We start from the raw sequence: 21738 nt of genomic DNA on the forward strand, positions 1-21738 counted from the left end.
AATTGGAAATAATGACATCCCAGATTAAAATAGGTGACCCTGGGTGCTGAAATTATACATGGTTCTGCAAGAAAAATTATCTATTAAATTTACACTTTAAAAATATCTTGTTTTGGTCCATATTCAATCACCACAAAAACAAGACATGTAAACACAAAAATTCAAAGACAAAAGTGCCTCTATGCTTTGTTCCTGCAGTGACTGTTCAGGTCACAGGTTTTCATGATGCCTAAAAATAATATTTACTGTCATGGTGTTAGTTTTTCTCTGTTTTGTAAAATGTTATTTATATTCTGCATAGTCTAAATACATTCAAACTTTGCTAGCAGCTATATCTATATCAGCAGGTACATGCATCTCTTTTCCTTTTCTGGCTCACACTTTTTCTTTTCCCTACAATATACAAAAGCAACGATGCCTTGTTACACAGAATTTTCATATATAATAACCAGAAAAAACATCACGTTAAAAAATACAATCAAAAAGTTTTAACTCATAAAAATAATACCAAATCTGACACAGACATTAGGTATCATCAGCCACAACAAAAATGGAAGGTAAATTATAGAATAAATATGGCTTATGAAAGTACACTGTGTGCAAAGCCTGCATGAATAACCACAGAAGGAGACCTCAATTCAGTAAGTTCATCTCCTCCTTATTCAGATCTGACCTGCAACCTTATTGGTTCAATTAGAAGATCCTGCAAATGCATTCCAGTAAAAAATTAATCTTTGATATGAAATACAATCACAAGTCCTTTTGCTCTTCTGGACAAAAAGTACTATTGTCCTTAAATACTCAAATCATATTCGAAAGTGGTCTCTGACCTTTAAAGCATGTAAGCACTTCTGAAAGCTTTATTATAAGGTTTAAATAAATCTAAGCCAAAATGGAAGTAAGTTCAGCATTTCTATATATTCTTTTTAATACAAATGTTATGAAAATCTCATCAAATTACTAGAGGTCAGAGAGTTATTCCATGCCTGACAATGTAGAATATTATCTATGAGATGAAATGATTCTTCACCACAGACATTAATATTCACTTCAAAACTCAGTATTTAATTTAGCTCTTCAATCACATCCACCTCTGGACATAATCATATTTAACTCATGATTTACCTTTCTCAGATTACACAACTGACATTTTGTGTTTGGACACAACACATGAGGCCCACTATACACAAATACAGGCTGCATCAACAGAGGTGAACTTAAAACATAAGCCTGACTCTATCACTTACACAGCTTATTACAGACTATCAATCATCAGAGCTTAAAATTCCAAGACTTTTTACAAGAAAAATCTATTATACATAAAGTTCTCTGTTCACTAGTAAAAAGAAATTCAGTGGGCTAGTTAACATTTTAAACCCTCTACTGTCCTGCTTAAAGACATGTTCAAATATTATTTGTAGTAAGAGACATCTAACATTTTCCATGTTTTTCTACAGACTTTATAGTTGGGTAATACAAATACTGATAGTTTGCAGTAGGACCTGCTCATTGTAGCAGATCATTTTGACAGCAAGCACTATGCAGCCAGCAGTGTAGATTCATTAGATTCAAAATCTAAAGAACCAGGCAATTGAAACAAATGGACTAAATAGTATTTTGTATGTGATTGTATGTAAAAATGTCAGTATATTTTTAACCAATTACACAGTTTGGTTGCATAATCATCTAATGCATCATTTTCTACTTTAATATTCTTAATTGAAAAATTGTGCTAATGTTATTTCACTGATAGGTTTGGGGTTTTTTTAATATACAAATATTTTGAAATCTATCACAAAATTTCTATTTTCTTGCTGTTTCGTGTGACAGAGTACAAAGGAATAGTTTTATTACACTACCAGAAATGCATGGCAGTACCAATATTCTCATTACACATATTTTTTATTTACTCTATCATAAAGTAACTACAACAGATCTACAATCATACTGCAGTTTAACAAATGAATTTTATTACAAATTAGAACATGAGAAATTAGAACATGAGGAGTCTCTTAAATGCCTTTAATCCTTGAAGTAGGATGACAGGCAGAAGAATATTTGTTCATTCTTTTAAAAGGTCATACACATTTTCCATTTGAATCCATTCTTCAGTGGCAGACCACAGAGAAACCTCTGTATTTTCAGAATTGATGTACCTTTCAAAACTATAATCTTTGGCTTTCAAGCTCACTATTATTTGCCTTCAGGTGCAAATTTTAAAGTGTATAGGCTTCTAAAAAGAACTTTATGGCTTCAGCCAGATACTGAAAGGCTTGTAGATAAGTCATCATCACAGTGTAAATTTCTTTTCAAAATAATGTTCCTCACTCAGAGTACACTTGTGCTTATACTCGGTTCACTTGTCAAATACAAATTTGAGGTCATCAAAAGCTTCAGGGCAACTTGAGCTATTCCAAAACTCATTTTCTACCTCTATTTTGTTGGAGAAATAGGATTTCAAATGTAAAAATAACAGGAAGCTTTAAAGATAAAGAAACAAAAGCATATCAGGTGCATGCTTCAGTACAGCACTGCAGTGACTGCCTGTAAAAACAAAGTCAATTCAATACCTAAGTATCATAAAATACTGACAATATCAAAAGCAGACAATGTATCCCGCTGAACAGTTTATTCTATTCAAAGTCTAATTTTAGAATTCATAAATACATAGGTTGAGGAACAGATGCTAATGATCTTACTTAAATGTTTCTTTTATAGCAGATGAAAACTTAATCATTCTCATTTACAATGTCTACTGTTGATGGTAAGTCATATGTCTGACAAAGGTAAATGAAACCAGGCTCACTATTCCTGTTGGTTTACATTCCTTGGCCACATAGTAGTAAGCATTTGTATTTAATTCTACTTATAGAATATGCTGTTTTAATAAAATCGAATGACACACAAGAGAGCACTTATTCTTTCTCCTTAAGAGCTGCATTTATTTTTGAGAGGTCAGTTTGATTTTTCATCTCCAGAGATTTTTTCCTGCAGACATCGTTTCTGTTTCTAAGTAGAGCTAAGTAATTAACACTCTTTGAAAGCAGAGACTATGTAAATACTTGGGGGGAAAGCTTTTTCATTCCCACAGTAAAATGGAGTTTTAATGTTAACTTTAACAAGTCCAGGAATCCACAGTCTGTTTTCTATGACTCAAGGCCTTACATATATAAGTAGCCAAAGAAAACACGTTTTCAAAGGCAGGTGTTTAGGCTTTTCGTGGAGATGTAAGAACAAATGGAACAATGCAAAGAAAATTAAAATTTAAAAGAAAAAACCAACAAACATAACAAAATTGGCTGGAAACCCAAATTTATGTGCTTTGGATAAATTATTGAAATGAAAACTAGCACTACAAATGCACTCACTCAAAAATATTCCTCTTCATCTCACACTTGTAACAAACTGTCACCAGCTGAAACTTACCATATACAAATTTTAGTCAAATTTAATGCAGCCCCTTCTCCAAACTACTTCTTATCACCAACTCTGCCTTTCGTGTTACCTGGTTCTATGCTCTCACTGTGATAAAACAGTACTTAAATTGCTCTTCGTGTATTTCTTCCCCTTAATCTGCTGTTACAATAGGGACACAACTGGAATAGAAACCATTCAAGTAAGATTGTCACATATGTGACAGTGATCAGCAGCAGCCAGAATGCATTTATGACTAACCTGATCTCCTTGCATGACAAGATGACCAGGGTAGTAGGTGAGAAAAAGGCTGCAGACATTATATATGTGGATTTTCATAAAGTTTTTGACACTGTTTCCCATAGCATTCTTCTGGAGAAATTGGCTGCTCGTGGCTTAGATGTGTATAGTTTGCTGGGTGAAGAACTAGCTGGGTGGACTGGCTCTAAGAACCATTGTGAAGGAAGCTCAAACCAGTTAGCAGCTGACACCAGTGATATTTCCAGGAGCTCGGTACCAGGGCCAGTTTTGGTTACCATTTTTATCAGTGATCTGGACAGTGTGAATTGAGTACACCCTCAGAAAGCTCACAAATAATACTAAGCTAGATAGAACTGTTGATCTGTTTGAGAACAGTAAAGCACTGCACAAGAATCTGAGTAGGCTGAATCAATGGGCTGAGTCCAGACACATAAAGCCAAGTGCTGGGTCCTGCACCTGAGTCACAACACCACCATAAATGTTACAGGCTGGGGTAAGAGTGGCTGGAAATCTGCCCAGCAGAAAAGGACCTGGAGATGTTGATTGGCAACCTCTTGAACAGGAGCCAGCAGTGTGTCCAGATGACTAAGAAGGCCAAAGCATTGTGGCCTGCATAAGGAATAGTATGATCAGCAGGACTGGAGAGATGATCGTCCCTCTGTAATTGGCACAGGTGAGACTACAGCTTGAACACTGTGTTCAGTTTGCGGTCCTTCACTACAAGAAGGCTACTGAGTTGCTCTAGCTTGTGCAGAGAAGACTTAAAAAGTCCGGAAAAAGTACTAGAAAACAAAAGTTATGAGAAGCAGCAGAGGGAACTTCTGAAGGTCTCTGCAACTACCTGAAAGAATGTAGCAGCGAGGAAGGTGTCTGTTTTCACAGTTGAGAAGTGACAGGACGTGAGGAAATGGTCTCAAATCATGCCAAAAAGGATTTAGATGGGAGTCCCTTCACAGAGAGAGCGGTCAAGCATCACAACAGACTGCCCTGGGAAGCAGTGGAGCTGCCATACCTGCAGATATTTAAGACACACGCACACATGTCACTAAGGGAGATGGGTTAGTGCTGGGGACCTGGTAGAACACATTGACAGCAGAACCTGATGTTCTTGAAGGTCTTTTCCAACCTACATGATTCTTTGATTCAAAGTGTTTGCAGAGCAGTTTCCATACAATGTTTTAAAATTTATGCTGTGGTGAGGTATGTCTTCCAGCCATTTCACCTTAGAACCTGAGTGTAAGACTCTGAATTTTAAATCCAAAATACTTGCTTTCTAGTTAAATAATCACAGATTTTAATTTTACACAGTTAATGTAAACTCAAAGTGCCTGTCAGATATGACCATCCAGACTCAATACCCAGGCTGACTGTCAAAAGACATCAGGACAATCTCGTTTTCCCATTCACAAAGTTTCAAAAACAGACAAAAGTTACTGCTAGAGGAAAATAAAGAGAAGACAGCAGCATCGTGGGTTTCTCTCTACACTGAAGGTGAGTGGAAGGCTTTGCTTCCACATTAAACTTAGTTAGATAACACCAATATCATGGAAACACAGCTCAAAACGACAAGGCGTGATACAACCTGTTTTATCTCAGCACAACATTTTTTTTTTCTTATTAAAAGACACAACAACAAAATCTTTTATCAATATTGATTCAGACTATTTTCACTGAGAAAAGAATCATTTTCAAGGGGTTCAGCATTTCATAAACACTTCAGTGTGTCATGAATTTTTAACAATGACAGAACATGATATGTAACCCACTAAAAAAACGGGCAAATATAAAAACGTTTTGGTATTCTATAAAGTCAAAAATTTGCAAACATTAAATTATTGTATAAAACAACTTTGTAGCTGCTACTGCATGCAGTAGCAAACTACTGTATGCAAAATACAAATATGGAATTTACTCTGAAGGAAATAGATGATATTTAATAATAGAAAGATTTACAGAAAACGGATTGATTTCAACCCAAAAATGTCTAGTGAATTAAAACTATTTAACAGCAATCACTACACATATCAACTAGGCAGTAAAAATAACCTACCAATATGTTTCCATTTGCACAGATGTTCTTTAATTTATCAAAAAGCAAACACTGACTTTTTATTTCCTTTTATTTTCTTTAGTAGATGCTACATTAAAGAAAATGTCAGCCCAGTCTCTACAGATTTCTGAAAACAATAGATGCTTTGCTTATTTGCTTTTCTTTTTATTTCAGAGGAAGTGAAAGATAGGAAAGAGAGAAAAGGGAAAGTAATGAAGGAATGGAGGAAAGGATACAGAAAGAAGCAGACAGATAAATATTTACAACACTTAAAACAATTAGAACTATTCTCACATTGTAACATCTACATCTTGTTTGGCTGCACCCTAGAATGTATTATATCCTTCTGTATTTGTTTTCTGTTGTTTCCTGTGGATATTAAAAATCAACAAAACATATAAGGCAGCAACTAAACATAATAGGACCAACTGTAACTATTAGCTATCACAGGCCTTAATATGAATAAGATTTTAAAGACAGACCCCAAAATGTAGTTTTTAAAACATGTATTACTTATAAGCACTCAATATGAGCAAAAGATGTACAAAACAATAGCGCTGAATGGTGAAGAATGATGAAAAAACATATCCGTAACCTAAAAAACTGGACAGGAATGGAAGAGGAATTGGCTGCTGAAGAGTGTTACTGGCAAGACTTGCAATTTTAAAAGGAAAAACTGTCCTGAATCAATTGCTTACAGATTCTGAAAGCTATTATAACACCATGCTTAGGGTTCTCCAAGGCAAAGACCCTGAAGTCAGTGGGCATGAGAGCATGAATGTTATTCTGCAGAATCAACAGTTAAGAACACTAACACAATGATGACATTTGACTTATTCAGTGTTACTGACAGTAGCAGAGAAACATGAACCCTGTGTTTAAGGAAATAAAATAATTTACAAAAAATATCTAATACAAGGGGCTTTAAAATATTTTGAGAAAATATTAAATAGCCATGCAATTCCACCAAAGATATATTATTAAAAAAAAGAAAAATACTACAGTGTTACTCATGAAATTCACTGTAACATAAGAACAGACTTAGACTACTGGTGTTTTTCAGAGCAGATTTTTAACCAAGGAACAACAATTTATAGATTTATTGACATTAAATCATAATAGGGCCTTTGAGAGATTGTCAAACTGCATACTTCCCTTAAATTAGAACAGGCCTAGCTATTTCATTATAAATTCAATGTCTGAAATGATGTCTTGGAAAAGTAAGGTTTAATGACTCAATCCAAGATTACAGTGCTTCCTTGCCTCACAATAAGGCCATCCACTCACTACCTGGGGCAGTAGCACATTGATGGCTATTATAAAGCACCCCACCACTGATTTTTCTGTATCCAACTGAGTTCCTTCATCAGAATATTAATTTCAATCAAATACATAAACTCTTAAAAGCAAGCACTGTATTTCTAAATAATCAAGCACTTGCTTGAGATGGAAAGGGTATGTGTAGCTAAAGACAATATGTAGCATCTCAATGTCATTTTATTCTGAAAGAGGCTTCAAGAATTAAAAAAAAGACTGCAACCAATTTTCTACCAACTGCAGGAAAAACAAAGTTGCCAGTTATAAATAACTGATTAACATAATTGCCTTGTACTCAGCAGAAATGACCTAGAAATTGTAAATTGCACACTTCACAAATTTTGTGCATTTTGATTCCATACCTTTACATTAAATAATCTAAAGTTAATTGAAGCCTTCTCCAGAATGCATCTATTACTCTTATACAGTTCAAGGAATGGGCATCTCATAAAAGGATGAATTTCAGTACCGGGTAAACTACACATTTTTGTGATTTCAACCTCCGGATCAATCACTTCCAAACAGACAATTGTCTGTGACTGTTTATGATCCTCAAAACATATAAAAACTTTGAATTAATTCTCAGTGCTTCTATTGGTTATATTTCCAGATTAGGAAAGGTCTGGGACCGTCAATCTAAGAAGACACTGCCTGTTCAAACAAGATCCTGAGATACCTTCTGTCACAGAGAAAAGAGGATTTGCATTCATGTTATTAAAAAAACTAAAAAATCCAAGATTTTGAAGTTATGAGAAACAAAATTAAAGGGAAGGATGATGAAAGAACACTCACTCCATTCCTCTGTTACACAGAGGATATTAAACTAAACAAATCCTAAAATAGCATTCAGGAATATTATGTAAACTGTGCAAGAAATTAGTGTATGGTCAGATAAATCAAGAAATATTTCTGAAAAAGCACAAAGCAGATGCAAAAATTAGTGACATCATTTCCCTACATCATTCTAGTGGTCCACCAGTCATCTTCTTGCAGAAGATGATATCATAGAAGCAAACTCTGTCAAATTTATTAATTTTCTTTGTCACATAGCAAGGAACATTATCCTAAATTGCTCTTGAATATGTCTCCCAGTTTTGTCAACTTTCTAGAATGTTAGCAGTGGATATACATTTTTTTCTTTTTTTTACAACAGCTTTCAGAATTCCTTAGGAAAGAGTTTTGTTTTTTTCAATTTAATATAATGCGTGATCTGTTTTATGCATGCTTCTCAATATCCAGATGGTAGAGATACTGCATGACAACCAGATCATACATCTTTTTACCTCAACAAATTGTTCCTTGAGGCAAAAATACATAATAAAAAGATCTCACAAATATGTACTATGTGATATTCATAGTCTCAGTGCTTTCGTTGTCAGCAGAAATCCAGAAGCTGAACTTTCACGGTTGACACTGGTCAAGTTTTCTGTTGTTCGTCTGGGGGAGGACAGATTCAAACTTTTTTAAACAAATACCAGAGATTGTAAATGGTGTTAATGAATTGCCATTATTTGCAGAAACTAATAGGTGGATATCAGTAACGCCTCAGTTACGTACTTCTAACCTTAAACATAGTTTAATTCCTGTAACTGGCAACAATGATTCAGATTTTGAATGCACTTCAAAATATTGGAATATCTTAATAGCAAAGAATACATAAAGTATATATGAATATAGTACTCACCAATTTTAATCTTTGTAAAGGTATTCTGCTAGTGTCTATCGGTGTACGTTCTGTGACATTACCAAATCTGACTTCTGGAACGGCAATTGCACACATTACATGAGCCCACCTGTGAAAAGTGGCAGGTCAAGAATACTACCAGAAAAACTCGGTACAAATACAAGTGATGTTTCATTACCTGCAATTTGTTGTTTCTATTTTACAAGGCAACCACATCCAGACATTTGCCTTCCAGGATTTCAGAAGACTTCTTTGAAACAAGTTAACACAATTTACAACACTAACACTTCATGTAAACATCATTTTAGACTCTAAATTTTTATTTGGAAAAAAAAAAAAAAAAAGTAAATACTTTTCATATTGTATTTCTTAAGTGCAATATCTTTGTAGGTGTTCTATCCAGGGGCGCATGCCTCAGCCAGGCTGTTTTATTAATAAGCAATTTTTTACCTACAGTATTTTCACAGAATCATAAAATATATCAAGTTGAGGGACCCACAAGGCACACTGACTCCAACTCCTGGCTCCATCCAGGACCACCCATGTTCCATGCCCACCTGGTGAAGAATCTTTTCCTAATGCTCCCTGACCCTCCTTGACAGCTCCATTCCTTGCCCTTGGTCCCTGTCACTGTGACCAGAGAACAGAACTCAGCGCTGCCCTTCCACTCCCTTTAGAGGAGCTGCAGCCTCCTTCTGCTTTGAGCTGAACAAACCCAGGGACCTCAGCCACTCCTTGCATGTCTTGCCCTCATAGACCACTCACCATGTTTGTTTCCCTCCTGAGGAAGCTCTCTAATAGTTTTATGTCCTTCTCGCAGAGTGGTGTCCAGAACTGCACACAGTGCTCAGAGTGAAGAGTGCAGAGCAGAGTAGAGTGAGACAACCCTTTCTCCTCACCAGCTGACAGTGCTGGGTCTGACCCACTCCCAGAGTACAGCTGGCCCTTATGCTGCCAGAGCACACTGCTGACTCATATTCATCTTGCTGTCAACTAGAACCCCCAAATCCCTTTCCATGGGCTTGCCTTCCAGCCTCTGACCTCTCAGTCTATATCCAAGGTTGCTGTGACCTGGCAGAATTGAACACTAGCTCTTTCTTAATTTCATATGCTTGGTGATTGTCTAGTCCTGAAATATGTCAAAATTCCTCGGCAAGGGCTCTCTACCCTTGAGGGAGTCAACTCTCAATTTAGCATTGTCCACAAAATTACTTAGTATACATTTGAGACTTGTGTTCAAAAAACAGAAAAACATTGAAGAAAACTGGCCCTCAAAAAGAGCCTCGGGAGCACAATTAATGACTGGCCATCAGCCTCATAATGTGACCTCATAATGTTTTGAGCCCAATAATGCTTCAAGCCCAACCTGCAGGCCAATTGTTCACTCATAACATTTTGTTTTTGTCTAGATGTGTACACATCTAGATGTGTAGATGATTTTCTCTAGGAGGATACTAATAGAGACAGTACAGAAAGCTTTCCTGAAATCCAAGAAGTTCACATCTACTGGATTCCTTAGATCAACCTGATGGGCAACCTCATCATAACATAAAAAATTAAGACCATTAATTAATAAAGACAAAACCCTCACGAACTTGTGTTGGTTAGGACCAATGACAGCAATGTCACTGTCATCATTAGGGCAATCCCAGACAATAGAACAGACTGGGAGAAGAACTTATTGAGAGCTGCTCTGCTGAGAAAGATTTTGGAGTCCTGGTGTATGAAAACCTGGAAGTAAGCCAGCAGTGTGCTTTTGCAACCTGGAAGACCAACTGTATCCTCTGGTGCATCAAAAGAGGGGATGCCAGCAGGATGAGGGCAGTGACCTTCCCCTTCTGCTTTGCCTTTCTGAGGCCTCACTCAGTGTACTGTGTACAGGTCTGCTTCACCCAGTAAAGGAAGGATACAGAGCTGTTGGAGTGGATCCAGAGGAGGCTGGAATCATTTAGATGATCGGAGGCTGTGGCATCTCTCTTAAAAAGATAAAGGCTGAGGGATCTAGGCTCAGGGAGAAGAGACAAGCACAAGGGAGACCTCACTGAGGCCTTCTAACACTTAAAGGCACCTTATGAAAAGGAAAGAGACTTTTTATAAGATCTGATAGAGATAGGGCAAGGGGGGAATGGTTCTTAACTAAAAGGGGAGATTCAGGGTAGATGTTGTGAGGAAAACTTTTACTGAGAAGATGGTGAGGCACTGACACGGGTTACACCGAGAAGCTGTGTATACAATGAATGCCCCATTTCATGCCAGAGGGGTTGGAAGTAGATGATATTTAAGGCAGCTTTCAATCCAAGCCATTCTGTAACTCTCTAATTGTCTTTCAGGTGTTTTTCAGTAACTCCCAGAATAATCTCCATAATTTTGCCAAGCAATGAAATGACACTGACAGGCCTGCAATTATAGAGTTCTCCTTATTCTTCTTCAAAACTGGTATTTTCATAACATTTGCCAGCTTCCAATCTACTGGGACCTCTCCATATTTCCCACACCATTTAAAAATAGCTAGAAGAGCAAAGGTGACATCAGCCAGCTCTCTGAGATCAATTCTTCCAGGCCCAAAAAACTAGTATGTATCCAGCAGAAAATCTTGCACAAATCTGGGTTGGCTGGGAGTTTACTGTTAGAGCAGCCACAATCCTCCACCTCGTAGGACCTGTAGTGCACATCACTGGTATTGAAGACAGAGGCAAAGAGGGCATAAAAGTCTCAATTTTGTCTGTCCCAACTTGTGAATAGCATTAAGTAGCAGAACAATGTTACTTCCAGTGCTCTTTTTGTTGTTCACATGCTTTAAAAGGGTATACACACTTTTTTTTTCTTTTAATAACATTTTTCTTTCATTGATGCCTGCCTGCAAAATTGCACTCTTAATAACAGGTGTCTTACCATCTAAGCTTTATGTGGACAGAAATGCTATAAATAAAATGTCTCTTCAATAAACCTTAACACAGCCCTTTATACTCTGACTTCTCTCAACATAATAGGACTTGAAATAATTGCTGTGTTCACCTGAGAAGAAGGAATCTCAGTACACAGAAAATATCTCAGAGTTGGATTTTATACTTGATGGAGAAAACAAAATAGTAATTGGAACACACTTCTGAAAACTTTCAGAAGTTAAAAATAGGAGATAACGCTCGAAGATAGAATACTGAGAAAAGTGAAAACTAGACACTGTATAGCAAGTGTGATGTGTTATGGAAACAGGAAAACAAGAAGTTAACTACTTTTACAGAGCACATTACAGAAATCTGTAATAGTAACCCAGAGGGATGAAATGCAAAACTGAACACTTCAGGAATAATTACAAAGAGGAAGACACTTTCTGCAGATCCCTGTAGTGGTTTTTATTGCTATGGCTAAATCTTGTAACCTATTTCTACAATATTTTAATTGACCTACAACAAAGATTTCTCTGTTTTCAAAGATGCAATCCAATAGCTCCAAATATCAGAAGGACATCATAAATTCTATTTTGATGTAATTTCCTTTTTCTCAAGTTAGAAAAAGCAGGTAGCAAACAACTATTTAGGAGAGCTAAGAACAGATCTAAAAGCCAGCTGAGTACTGAGTATTGGCAAGTGTTGGTCAAAATCTCCATTAATATGTCAACAGAATTAATGTTTGTTTAAGTTAAGATCTGATCCATAAATTCCACATGCAACGTTCTCCTCACCCAACTATTTACAACACTAAAAAAAAAAACTATGCAATCAGTTGCAAATCGCTAACAAATTCTGGCCTGATAAGTGGAATGATCACACTGCTAAACAATCACGCTGTAGTTCTAAGGGTTAAAGAAAGAAGTTTACAAGATATTACTAAGTTACTAAAAGAATGCAACAGGTTCAATGAAGACTCAAAATACATGAAGAGTGTTCCAATATTGGGATTAAAAATAATAATAAACTGCACCACTCCCCATTTTATCTGTTTCATTTACTGTTCCAGTTTCAGATGGGTTACAGGAAACTTGCTCCTTAGTAGATGTTATGGTGCTGCATGTTGGATTTAGGATGAGGATAATGTTGATAACTTTGATAGGATCAGCTCCAGAATGGAGGCAGCTGGGAGACTCCTGCCAGCAAGGCAGAACCATGGCAAAAACCACAAAGAGAGAAGCACAGGGAGAGATAGGAGCCCCAGCCTTACCTGACCAGGAAGGGAGAAGCACTGATGAGGAACAGCTCTGATATAGCATGGGCAGGGTGAGAAGTGATGGTGCAATCCTCCACACACACAGAGACAGCCCCTAGGGAGTTAGAGTGACCAGGGGCATGGTGACAAGGGCATGGAAATCATTAAGGGCATGGTGTGGCATGGCGGGTTTGTGCGGGTTTGGACATGTAGGAAACAGAAGATGTGGAACACTTTCTTTTCATCAAGGAACAGCACTCTGTTGCTGCAGTTCGCTCAGGCAGGGTTCTGTACCTTGCATGCAGATTCACAACCAGGGAAGTGCTCCTGATTTCTGTGAGTATGGAGGTGGGCACTCACTTGAGGGTTAAAATCAGTGCCCCTGCGAGAAAATCCTCAGAGATACCTGATATATTTACCCAGAATGAACGGGTGAGAAAGGAGATTTAGGTTAAAGCAGCTCGTTGCACCAAATGCTTTGAACCTTCTCCTGGTGTTAAGGTAAGTACCTGTCCAAGGTGTGCACAGGTGAATGATCGTTTATGACTAGTGGCTGAGTTGCAAGAAGCAGTTAAAAAGCTGCATAGCATTAGAGATGCTGAGAGAGAGCTGGTTTAAGGACCATCTTCTGGGACTGGGTAATACTGAGGAGGCACTTCAGCCCCTGGTGATACACAAAAGCAGACCTCCCCTTCAGCCCCCACCTTCTAACTTCACTACTAAAAGCAGATACGAAGCTTATGCAAACCCATGACCAAGGTCTGCAAGGAGAAGTCATATTAACAGCTTACAGAGGACATCATAAAAGGAAACACTAAGTGCTTGTAGTCGGTGACTCTCCCTTAAAAGGCATGAAGGGTCTCTTCTGTTGGCGTGACAGGGAGTCTTGATTGGTTTGCTGCCTCTCAGGAGCCAAGATATGGGATACTGGAAACAGTGTGCAATAGATTGTCTAAAGCATAGACTATTATTTTCTGCTCCTTTTTACTGTGGGCATGAATGACACTGGAAGCTGGAATACGGGCAGAATTAAAGAATAGTATAAAGCCATGGGAGTGCAAGTGAAAAAGACTGGTGCCCAGGTTACCTTCTCAATTTTGCCATCTGGAGGAAAGAGGGCAGCAGAAATTGACATATAATGCCTGTCCAAATTCCAGATATATGGCTGGTGCTGACACAACACTCACAGTTTTCATGACGATGGGAATTTCTATGAGGATTACAACACATTATGGATAGATGGGATATGTCTGTGTAGAAAAGGCAGGGCTATCTTCAGCAGTGGGCTGGCAAACTTATTGAGGTGGGCGTTAAAACTGAAGGGCTTGGGGTATGGTGTCCAAAATGGAAATGCTCATGCCATTGAACTAACTCATGAAATAAGCAAGGCCAACCAAAACAGTGACAAATGTTCCTTAGCTGCCTTCCATCGCATAAGCCAGAAGGCCAGTCACCTCAGCGGTATGTATAGTTACAGAAGGTCTTTAGTGTGTAGACCAGTCACAAGCGGTGTACCTCTTGAAGGGATCGTTCTTAAAACAGTACTCTTCAACATCTTCATCAATGACACGGACAATGGCACCGAGTGCCACTGCAAGTTTGCAGATGACACCAAGCTGAATAGTATGGTCAATACACTGGAGGAAAGGGAAGCCATCCAGAGGGACCTGAACTGGCTGTAAAAGTGGGCCCATGATGTTCAGGGCAGGGTGCTGCTCTTGGGTCAGGGCAATCCCAGGTATTTTATACAAACAGGGAGAAGAGCCCCTTAAGAGCAGCCCTGTGGAAAAGGACTCGGGGGTCCTGGTGGAAGAGATGCTGGACATGAGCTATCAGTATGCGCTTGCAGCCTGAAAAGCCAACTATATCCTGGGCTGCATTAAAAAAGGGGTCGCCAGCAGGGAGAAGGAGGTGATTTTCCCCTTCTACTCAGCTCTTGTGAGGCCACATCAGGAGTACTACATTCAGTCCTGGGGCCCTCACTACAGGAAGAACATGGAGCTCTTAGAGCGGGACAAGAGGAGGGCCACTAAGATGATCAGAAGGCTGGAGCACCTCTTCTATGAAGAAAGTTTGAGGGAACTGGGTTTAGACTGGAGAAGAGAACACTCCAGGGAGACCTCACTGTGGCCTTCCAGTTCTTGAAGGGAGCTTATAAACAGGAGGGGGAATGACTGTTTACAAGAATGGACAGTGACAAGAAAACGGGGAATGGTCTGGAACTGAAGCAGGAAAGGTTTAGGTTAGATATTAGGAAGAAGTTTTTCACACAGAGGGTGGTGACACACTGGAACAGATTGCCCAGGAAGGTAGTGGATGCCCTATCCCTGAAGGTATTCAAGGCCAGGCTGGATGTGGTTCTGGGCAGCCTGATGTGGTGGATGGCGACCCTGCACAGAGCAGGCGGTTAAAATCAGATGATAATTGCGGTCCTTTTTGACCTAAGCCATTCTAAGAGTCTATCATTCTATGATCTTTTTGTATCCCCCCAAGGAAATATAAATCCTGTTCCCTTTTCTTCTTTAAAGTAACTCTATACCAATGGACATAGCATTGCAAATAACAGGAAGAATTAGAGATCTGTGTACAGTCCAAGGACCATGATCTTACTGAGATCATGGAGACATGGTGAGACATTTTGCATGACCGGAACACATTCATGGATGAGTATGTATTTTTTGTAAAGACAGACAAGCAAGATGATGCCATGGAGCTGCACTTTATGTGGGAGAAAAATACATGTACTGACTTCTGCCCAGAGATGAATGATGAGTGAAGGGAGAGCTTATAGGTGACAACTAAAAGGAAGGCCAATATGGGTGACATATTTGTGGGTGTGTTCCTCCTCACTAGAAGGAGGAAATTGATGAAAGTAGTCTCACAATCACAGGCACCAGTTCTCCTGGAGGACTTCAACCACCATGATACCTGATGGGACAGGTTGGATAGCTGGGCTGAAGCCAATGGGATGAGGTTCAACAAGACCAAATGCTGGGTCCTGCACTTTGGCCTCAATAACCCCAGGCAACGCTACAGGCTTGAGGCAGAGTGGCTGGAAGACTGTGTAGAGGAAATGAACCTGGGGGTATTGATTGATGCTCGGCTGAACATGAGCCAGCAGTGTGCCCAGGTGGCCAAGAAGGCCAATGGCATCCTGGCTTGCATCAGGAACAGAGTTGCCAGCAGGAACAGAGAAGTGATTGTCCCCCTGTACTCAGCTCTGGTGAGCACCTCAACTACTGTGTCCAGTTTTGGGCCTCCCGCTGCAAGAAAGACATTGAGGCCCTGGAGTGGGTTCAAAGAAGGGCAACAAAGCTGGTGAGGGGTCTGAAGCACAGGGCATATTAGGAGCGGCTGAAGGAGCTGGGAATGTTCAGCCTGGAGGAGGCTCAGGGCAGACCTTAATGCTCTCTATAACTTCCTAAAGGGAAGTTGTAGTGAGCTGGGGATCAGCCTCTTTTCTCATGTAACTGGTGATAGGACCAGAGGGAATGGCTCCAAGCTGTGCCAGGGGAGATTCAGGCTGGACTTTAGGAAATACTACTTCTCTGAAAGAGTGGTCAGGCACTGGAATGGGCTGTGGAGGAGTCACCGATCCTAGAGGTGCTCAAGGAACATTTGCACATTGTGTTGAGGGACATGGTTTAGTGAGAACTATTGGTGATAGGTGGATGGTTGGACTGGATGATCTTGTAGGTCTTTTCCAACCTTGATGATTCTGTGATTCAGTGATTCAGATTAATTAATTTAAAATATTTTTTCTAGGAGAGGTTCAAAGGTTCTGTATAAATTTACTAATAACAAATTTTCAGTGCTAAAGAATAAACTACACTTCACTGTTTGATAAGATTTTCTCATGCAAGCAATGACAAATGAGATCTCATTTGCTTTCTTTACACAACGACAAGCAGAATAGAATTTGCAACAAGTAAGCGTGTGCAAATACTAAAACAAATACACATTTTAGCATCTAACTATTTCACAAAATGCCAATGACGCATTTCAGGGGGAGTGATTTTAATTCTGCACAGATTCATCTTAAAAGCACACTGTCAAGTAATTAAGATTACAAATGCTCAGTACATGAGAAAGCGTTAGGAAAAAATTTTAAACAAAAATGTGCAATCTCAAAGAATTTATTACTTACTTCTTGTCAGTAGTTTGTTTTAATGCACCACCTCTCAAATTGCAGAGACAACATTCCTAAAAATAAAAACAGTGTAGAAACAAGTGAGCTTTATTGACTGGTTACAAAGCAGTCTTACTAAACTGATCTTAAGTACATGTAAATTGCTAATATAGTTCAGTACTAGCATACAACCTGCCACTTAAAAGCAACGCACTTCCTTATAGAAAAAAAAAAAAAAAGAACATAATAACAAAAAGACTGACAATTCAAAAGAGCTGAAGAAAAATAAGTTTTAAATACTACCCTTGAATAAAGTTACAGAATCTCTTTGAAGGCAACACCAAATGAAAAAGCATTCAGCTAGTACTGCAACGGAAAGGCTAGAATTGCCACGAAACCTACTATAGTAAAACACAATAAAATGATGCATAATTAGCTTAATAAAAGTTAGGAAGAAAGCACTGTCTCATAAGCCATTGATTCAATTCAAATAATGAAAGACATTCTGTGTTTGATACTTTCTTTTAAGAAAGACCCTAACAACAAAGTACTTCCTTGCAACTAATGAATTTTCTTCGCAATTTAAGCAGATAACATGTCACCTTACCTACCAATATCACAGAGTAACATATTTTTTCATACAGTGCCATTTTAATGTAGTTAATGTTATTACAGAGGTGTACAGACGTGAGGTTCATTGCTTTAAACACAAGAGACCTAGGATTGAACCCCACTTATTCCAGGTTCCAGTTCACCAGAACTCTTAAATCCAAAAATCTAAAGGCTTAGAATAACAATCCTTTCTGGCATGCAAAGGAGCAGAAACAGGTAGTTTCTGCATCAAGAGAGGAGAAATGGCCATAAAAGGGCTACTCCTGCAGAACTGAGTGGCTTTTTCAATATTTACTGTCCGTAATTTTACAGAGACTCGATCAGCAAACAAGTCAATAGGATTATACTAAAAATCCACAGGACTTTTCCATTTGACTGTTGGAGCGTAAGTAAAACTGATCCTTGCAAAACCAACACTTTTACTCAATCGGCTGTATCTTTGTGGGGTTCTCACACTTCATCGAATGAAATCTTCTCCTACCAAAACCAGATAGAAGCTAAATGGGGCACAATTATAGCTAATTCTATAGCACTGCAGCCTCTTCCATATGGTTTCTCTTTAGATCCTTTCTTACAAACCAGTGAAAGAAAAGTCTCTCTCTTCCTTTGATTCATTTTAAACTCCACGAGGAAATGGGTAATCTTTTCTGCTATTAATGTTGATCTTCATATGCAGAGCATGCCAACCATTGTCATGAGCTACTGACCAATAGAATGCTTTAGTTTTAAACATGACAGTGGGATGCAAGATGAGAAAATTAAAATTAAGTTGGCAAGCTCACGAGAAATCAAATGAATGATCCAAGCAGCATACAAAATATTCAAAATGGAACATTCATTCAAGAATGGATAAATTCCTGCAGTTCTGCAGGAGTAGCAAGCTTACAGTGTAGGGGATGAATAACACCTGCAGACTCTTGAAAAGAATATGACTCTGATTCAACTGAAAAATTTGTGGGGAACTACTTCCTTATCTCCCTTCAAACTGAAAGTTCAGCAGATCACTCACTTGTGGATTCTCTTTTTTTGTTGTAATTGTTGTTGTTTGTCTATAATTATTAAATTGCTTTAATTAATTAATTTAATTATTTTTTTTCTATTTGCTATATGAAAGATTACTCTTGTTCAATAAAATAAAATAGAGCCTCTATTTTGTGAGATTTTATTTTTTATTCTAGCCTACATTGAAATTCAATACTAGAATGAGAATGAATCTTTCCTGCTTCTAATAGATATTTTTAAGGAAAACCTTAATCTGATCATTTGCTGTGTAGTTTCTCAATGCAACTACAGAAAAAATCCAAGGCTATAAAACGATTCTACAAATAGATTACACTAAAATACTCATAAGGTATTACAAACAAATTTCTGTTTTCCTGTCTCTTAGACACAATATAAAGAATTCTGAACTATACACTGCAATTCATAATTCTTACCCAGTATAGCACAGAGCTTTCGTACGAGGTTGAAAGGCAAAAAAAAAAAAGAAGAGAGAGAGAGAGAGAGAGAAAGTTGCTTTATGTATTCCCAGTGGCAGCCTGATGCTTGACATTTTTTTCCTATGCAGGGCCTGTAGGAACTGAAATCCACACATACAAGTCTTCAGTGCATAGGCAGTAATGGTGGCAATAACCACACGGTCATTCTGTGGTAGATACCAACTGTAGGAACTTGAAAATGTCATCAGTGTTTATAGCAAACATGTGTGGACAGGCCCAGAAGTGAAGGCTTTCAGATTTTATATCCTAGCTTTGCAAAGTATTGTCCTACATCTGTGCAATATGACCATTACTTTATCTCCAGTTTTGGCATACTGCAAACAACGAAAATACAGGGGAAGCAACTATTAGAAGTACTAATATTTCTGGTAAAGATGTGCCTGCTATGGACAGCCGTGAGATCAGACATACATTAACATTTACAACCCTTTCCTCATACAGAAAGAACGAGTATTCACTGCATATACAATTCAGGATAAGCAACAGACTTCAATGTAGAGCCTCACTGTAGCATCACCTTATTCACTATTCCTTTGCAAAACTTTTAAGCAAGTAATTTTACGTCATATGTATTTGCATTAAATAATAATTTCTTATGCACGTTATTTTACACTTATCTAATAATTAAACCTTAGAATTTTTTTAATTGCTCACCTGCTTAAAAATCACCATAACATTCTAGAATTATAAAAGAAAACACTCTTTTCCAATAGCTGTATAAACTAAGCCATTCCCATATAATTCACAGTCTTTATTACACTAATGTTTGCTTCGTCTTTTAGATTTTTAGTGGAAACAATGCATTTTTTTCATAACAATCACATTCACAGGTTCTGGACTGCACGGTTTTCCTTGTTTACAATTAAACAGTGAATTTTGCAACCACCATTCCTAATCTAGTCTATTTTCCATTTGTCTGTTTCAGCCACTGCTATAAAACACAGCAAAAGTCAATGTGAATTAACCAAATTCTCTTTGATACATACATCCAAAAGATGCAACATCTTCACTGGAATGATACGCCATTATTCAAGCATAGCTGCATACTAATTATTATTGCATGGATGAACACAAGAACAACAACAATGAAATCTGTTCACACTTATTTATATGTTAAAGTGAATGCATTTGGTTGTCTTTGCATGCTTTCTGCACTCAAAATTCAAAGTCATAATGACTGTAACACTCTCAAGAAAGGCTTTTACACACTACATCAGCAGTACCATTCTGTGTGAACAGGAAGCAGTTTGATACAGCAAGGAAACAGAATCCAGTCAAGCCATGGGTGAGGGAAAGTAACAGTCAAATAATGGTTATTCCTATGGACAACTATGAACATTATTCCACTTGATCCTCTTTCCTGTTAAACTGCTCTCTTTATTCTTCTGCGACCCTGTAAATTACAATGGCATCTCCAAGGAACAATGTTTACTCAGTTCAAGGAAATAAATATGTGTGGGTGGATAAAAACTGTGTAAATAAAACATATATTATTCCTAATTAATTATGTCTGACATTTTTCCAAATTCTTAAAAAAAACGTGGTGATACAGTTTCCATAATCAATCTAACAATCTCTTCCAGTCCTTTCACATTCCTGCCAGCAGCTAACCTGAAGCTTTTCTGCTGTCATTTAAGCTTTTTTTGCTTTTTGCTTTATGCATGATAAAAATGAGAAACAGATCGTTCCTTTAATTTTTGCCAGCTTCCACCTGCAGCTTCTTACTACGTTAAACTATCACTAATTTTTTACTCACTATTTTCATTTGAGGTCACATTTTTCCTCTAAAACGCAACGAGAGCAAATAATCTACACCGTCAAGCAGAGCAGGATTAGCTGATTTTGTGTTAATTCACTATAGCAGATCCAACATGCATGTCCTCTATGAACAGCAACAACTGCATGCACCACAACCCTCAGAAACACTTCTACAGCAGTGACTGGTATGATTGCTCCATATTCCTGTATCTGTACTCTAGCTTCAGTATCTTGAATTCTTCCCTATTCAGCTGCACCCTGTTTTCAAGAGTATCTCAATAACTGAACAAAACTTTGTTCATTTCTACCTATTCTTATTCTTATGGACCTTAGTTAAAAAAAAATCCACTCTTTCTATTCAGTTAGCACCACCTGCAACAAGTGGTAACTACAAGATAATTAACCAGGTTGGTGGATGTTCAGGCCAGGAAGGAAAAGACAAGTGTGGAGTATGAGAAATGCCGATAAAATTATGAGTGGCTTGGAAAAAGACTTCACTAAGTAGACCAATACAAAAACCAGGCGGTTGCTATCAAAGGACAACAGAAAGCAGCTAATCCTAGATAGACAAAAAAAACCCAAACCATTCTTCACAAAATGTGACTTAAATTTGCCACATGTGAATGCTAGAAGTTTACACCATTTAAACAAGAAATTCATTAAAAAAATTCATCATTGGCCACCTTCTAGTGAGCAAATAGACAGACACTGCCCTTGGCTACGGCAGTTTCCTATTTGCATATTGTTATAGACTGGGAGAGGATTAGGGAATGCTTACCTAAGGTTTACATTCTTCCCAAGGTATTCACTTTTGGCCTTGTTGAAGACACTGGAACAGGCTGCCCAGTGAGGTTGCAGATGTCATCTCCTT

At 38.0% G+C, this 21738-nt stretch overlaps 1 protein-coding gene across 4 annotated transcripts in view; it reads right to left on the minus strand.

Moving 5' to 3' along the window:
• Positions 1-21738, minus strand: part of KDM4C (lysine demethylase 4C) — a 299770-nt gene that overhangs the window by 67118 nt on the left and 210914 nt on the right. For all 4 annotated transcript variants that reach the window (XM_052700472.1, XM_052700471.1, XM_052700470.1 and 1 more), the window contains 2 exons: positions 17017-17072; positions 8727-8835 (listed from right to left, as the gene is read on the minus strand). In XM_052700472.1, the coding sequence (XP_052556432.1) occupies positions 8727-8835; positions 17017-17072 (165 nt within the window). The remainder of the gene's footprint in view (positions 1-8726; positions 8836-17016; positions 17073-21738) is intronic.

Source organism: Tympanuchus pallidicinctus, unplaced genomic scaffold, assembly GCF_026119805.1.
Source record: "Tympanuchus pallidicinctus isolate F22 unplaced genomic scaffold, pur_lepc_1.0 scaffold4, whole genome shotgun sequence".
NCBI lineage: Eukaryota > Metazoa > Chordata > Aves > Galliformes > Phasianidae > Tympanuchus > Tympanuchus pallidicinctus.